Source organism: Tachysurus vachellii, chromosome 13 (assembly GCF_030014155.1).
Source record: "Tachysurus vachellii isolate PV-2020 chromosome 13, HZAU_Pvac_v1, whole genome shotgun sequence".
Classification (NCBI taxonomy): Eukaryota; Metazoa; Chordata; class Actinopteri; order Siluriformes; family Bagridae; genus Tachysurus; species Tachysurus vachellii.
The window spans coordinates 2437501-2441981 of record NC_083472.1 but is presented as its reverse complement, the minus strand read 5'-3'; the positions used below and the strand labels follow the sequence as shown (position 1 = coordinate 2441981).

At 35.0% G+C, this 4481-nt stretch overlaps 2 protein-coding genes across 3 annotated transcripts in view; both read left to right on the top strand.

Annotated features, from left to right (window-relative positions):
• The first annotated feature begins 322 nt into the window (after nucleotides 1-322).
• Nucleotides 323-2965, top strand: pth1a (parathyroid hormone 1a). The gene is made up of 3 exons (XM_060884458.1): nucleotides 323-345; nucleotides 510-612; nucleotides 2577-2965. Exons 2-3 carry the CDS (start codon nucleotides 521-523, stop codon nucleotides 2794-2796), a joined length of 312 nt encoding a protein of 103 aa, XP_060740441.1. The 5' UTR covers nucleotides 323-345; nucleotides 510-520; the 3' UTR covers nucleotides 2797-2965.
• A 66-nt stretch (nucleotides 2966-3031) lies between these two features.
• The window catches only part of btbd10a (BTB (POZ) domain containing 10a), a 16416-nt gene continuing 14966 nt past the window's right edge, over nucleotides 3032-4481 (top strand). The window contains exon 1 of one of the 2 annotated variants that reach the window (XM_060884456.1): nucleotides 3032-3127. The gene's annotated coding sequence lies outside the window, so the exon portion shown is untranslated. Of the gene's footprint in view, nucleotides 3128-3718; nucleotides 3865-4481 lie in introns of those variants that run through there. The other variant, XM_060884455.1, reaches the window with a different exon arrangement.

Below are 4481 nucleotides of genomic sequence, written 5' to 3'. Positions count from 1 at the left end.
CCTCACCATTTTCTTTGTTTCTTTCATTGTTTGTCCGTCTCTCTCTCCCTCTCTCTTTCTGTCTGCCCCCCCATTATGCAGGCGTTCATTCAGATTTAGCAGAAGGTCAGATTTAAAGCCTAATAATCGAGTGACGAAAATGTGACGCATGCGCACTCCTATCACGGAAAAGCGGCGCTCAATAACAAAGACGCGCATCAATGAACAGCGGCGCTTTAAAAGGCGCGTCTCTCTTCTCCAAATGCTGATGCCTGCTTCACAAACTGGACTTTTACAGTCCATACAGCTCCAGCACGGACACACACACACACACACACACACACACACAGCAGGACTGTACAACACGTGAGTAACATTAAAGATAATAATAATAACAACAATAATAATTACACTTATATAATCACTTATTGTTATCCAACTACTAAGTTTCTTCCCCTTAGACAAAGTTTACATTCAGCCTGAACTCGAACTTTTTTGTTTGTTTGTTTGTTTGTTTGTTTTTTTTACAGAAGGAAGAATAATGGTTTCCACCAGAAGTTTGGATAAAACGATGGTTTTTCTGTGTGTGTGTGTTTTGTACAACAGCATGACAGCAGACTGCAGACCACTGAGGTTAGTATCAGTCATTTCTTTTGTTTTTCTCCCTTCTGTTCCTCTCTATATAACTTTTTAAGGACTTTAATCTCATTTGTTATTAATATACATCAAACCACTAGCAGGAAGCTGATGATTTCCAAAAGAACTTAAATATTTATTCTTATATCCAGAGTATATCCTTGATACTCTGTCTGCTTGTACTCTAAGAAAGAATAGGACAGAGAAGTTCAATAAATAAATTGGCATTTAATACCACCAGATAATCTTATGACTTTCTGAGTGCTTTAAAAGTTCTGTTCAAACCCTGATATTAGCTCAGATTATTGTATTTATTATTATGTACTATGCTAAAATTTGAGTGCTGCTTTTCTGTATGGCTAAAACTCATTTGAATTAAGGGCTATTTATTTTCTTGATCTATCTATCTATCTATCTATCTATCTATCTATCTATCTATCTATCTATCTATCTATTTATTTATTTATTTGCATTGTGTAAAGGTTGTCAGAGATTTCATGATACTTGATAGTTCCACATTACACAATGTTATGTAACAGCCTAAAAAATGTGTTGTTACAAAAAGCTTGAAGATTTTTGTAACAACACAAGATTTAGATTTTTTTTTTTACAGCTTTTAAATCAGTAATAGAAAGAAAATGTATAATGCAGGTAACTTTTTGTTTCACAAGGTACATGTAATGTAGTTATAGCATTCTAAAATGTGGTAAGAGTTCAGTTAAACTAATTCTTAAAGGTTTAAATGGCACTAACATTTATTTGGGGAAATGTTTGAGTTCTCTATAATTTTTGAAATGAAAATGATATATGAAATAAAATGATATATGAGAAGGAATAGAAAAGAAACTTGTAAAGAAGTAAACCCTTTGTTAACATCAGCTCCTTTATCAAACAGAGATTTAAAAATAATTTTTAAAAAATGTTATTTCTGTAACAAATAACTAAGTTTTGTAGAGTTGACGCTTCCTAAATGTATTCTATGATGAACCTTCTCTGTTTAGAAATTTATTATTATTATTTAGTAAAAATAGGGGGCACGGTGGCTTAATGGTTAGCACGTTCGCCTCACACCTCCAGGGTTGGGGGTTCGATTCCCGCCTCCGCCTTGTGTGTGTGGAGTTTGCATGTTCTCCCCGTGCCTCGGGGGTTTCCTCCGGGTACTCCGGTTTCCTCCCCCGGTCCAAAGACATGCATGGTAGGTTGATTGGCATCTCTGGAAAATTGTCCCTAGTGTGTGATTGCGTGAGTGAATGAGTGTGTGTGTGTGCCCTGCGATGGGTTGGCACTCCGTCCAGGGTGTATCCTGCCTTGATGCCTGATGATCCCTGAGATAGGCACAGGCTCCCAGTGACCCGAGGTAGTTCGGATAAGCGGTAGAAGATGAATGATTTAGTAAAAATAATAATAACAATAATATATTGGTCTGTTGTGGGTTTGTTTCCAGATCGACTATTTGTTTATTTCACATAATCCTTACATTCCTGAAAAGGTATCAACATGTACAGTACAAGATAGAAGCTGTTCATTCAGTCTAGTCAACTTTTCTATTTCCTTATATTAAGACTCCTAGCGACCATGAGGCGCAATAGAGGACATCCTCTTACTGTGTCGGGTTCTGAAATATCTAAGTTTTATCTTTTTGTTTATAGATAACAAAGTGACTATATAGTTCTTTAAATATTTAATGTTGCAGGATGACATCCTGATACACCGAGATAGCTTCATGTTACACAACGGCTTCGGTGTGAAGATATTAAATGCGCAAAAAATCGTATTAATTTGGAAACTCCGGATTCAAATAAAACATGCAATGGCTCAGCGCAAGAAAAAGCACATTGTTGTGTAATATTTCCTGATAACGTGACTGTATCTTGTGTTCTTTGATATTACACACCGAGGACACTTTGTCATCACACCCTCAACGCGTTATCGTGTTCTCTGTCTGGTGTTTTCCTAAACAGACGGAGGTCCGTCAGTGAGGTTCAGCTGATGCACAGCGTCGGCGTACGTAAACACATACAGCAGAGGCTGGAGTGGCTACAGGAGCGCATGCAGGGCATACACACCGCCCCGTTGCATGATGGGAAAATCAGCAGCAGCGAGCGCATCACGCTGGAGCGCATGCGTTCCCAAGACTTTACGCACGGCGCACTGAATGGAGACGTGGCTGAAACCCAGTGAAACGTGAACACTCTCCGTCTCGTCTCACTCTCATCTCTATTTATTGCTTTCTATTTATATATTTAAGTATTTATCTCGATTTATTGACTTTTTTAAAAGTACTCCTGATTGTTATAAATATGATATATACATACTTTTATTTTAGATACGCGTATGAGAGAGCACCTTCATTTATTTTCTTTGATTGAAATGTAATCATGTTTATTGAAACCAAGACTATTTTAGAGTAGGACCAAATTATGTGTCTCCTGCATGGACACACACACACACACACACACACACACACACACACACACACACACACACACACAGCAGGACTGTACCGCAACACGTGAGTAACATTAAAGATAATAATAATCATTACACTTATAATAATTTCTAAATAATAAGAATAATAAATAATAATTTATTGTTATTCAACAAACATATTTATTTATTTTTATTTTTTTTTTAACAGAAATGACTATGAAAAAGAATGTACACCTCAGTAGAATAGAATGTATTTTAATATATGTTTATAGTTAAGGAGTAATGTTGCAAAACATTTTATGAATTTTATGTTAAATTTATTTTTAATTTTATTTAGATTTGTAATATGGGATATAGTGTATTGGCTGATATACACTGTATATATTATTGTATGTATAATTTATAGTGCTTTATTTTTATATTCTTCAAATAAAAAAAATACTACAATTTTTTTTAAAAAAAATATATAAGTTGTTCGTGTTTTAAAGGTAAATAAACAAAACGTCCTGACATGGCTGAATTGGGACGTCGTTTCCATAGTAACATGCATGTACGCATGCGTCGTGCGTCAGTGCGTCTGCGTTTCCATCGAACATCAAGTGGACTAGATAGGGCGCCTAAGGCACTACTACATACCATTACCATAGTGTGTATACACAAGGGCTCTCGTGCTATTTGAGACTCAGCCAGGGCTTTTTTTTATTTATGAAAGATTACAATTAGCGTTAGCAAGACATTAGCATTGTAAATTCAAAGAAGTTTAAGTCGAAGTCTGACTTAGAGACTGAAATAAAAACTTCCGAGAGCGGTGAAAGACCGGTGAGATATCTACAAAATAGTTTATTTATTTAATCTGCATTATTTTGTTGTAGCTATGCTATGCTAACTGCTATGCTAACTGCTATGCTAAGCTAAGCGTTAGCTAGACGTGTATGTTTTATGTATTGCTTTTACTTTGTGTGTGTGTGTGTGTGTGTGTGTGTGTGTTAGTGTTAGTTAACAGTTAATTAACACGTCAGGCTGTTGTGTGTTTATTTTGTTTACAAATAGATTTTCCTATAAACAGTGTCGAAGTGTTTAATTATTTACAGCTACACATTTATAGCTACATTTATAAACATAAATATTAAAAGTGGAAAGCACTCTATTATTATTATTATTATTATTATTATTATTGATTTATTTATGAATTATTTCTGATTTTCCACAGCAGTACGTCATGAAGTGTTTTATTCCTCTTATATCACATCAAGTTCAACGCCAGCAATTTTCTGCTTATTGACTGACTTGATTTTTTTTATCCGTTTATAGTTGTATTTGCATAACATTCGTACAACGCATCCAACAGAAGATCTTTGAAATCCAGTAAAGCTGTCCATTATGATGATCTAAATGACGATAATAATAAAAAAAAAAAAATAGAAAAAAATCCAGGC

Bases quoted from the DNA above. Each gene is read 5' to 3' on its own strand.
- pth1a (XM_060884458.1), top strand. From the start codon at position 521: ATGGTTTCCACCAGAAGTTTGGATAAAACGATGGTTTTTCTGTGTGTG. The intron at 613-2,576 runs GTTAGTATCAGT...TTTCCTAAACAG, and splicing joins GCAGACTGCAGACCACTGAG to ACGGAGGTCCGTCAGTGAGG.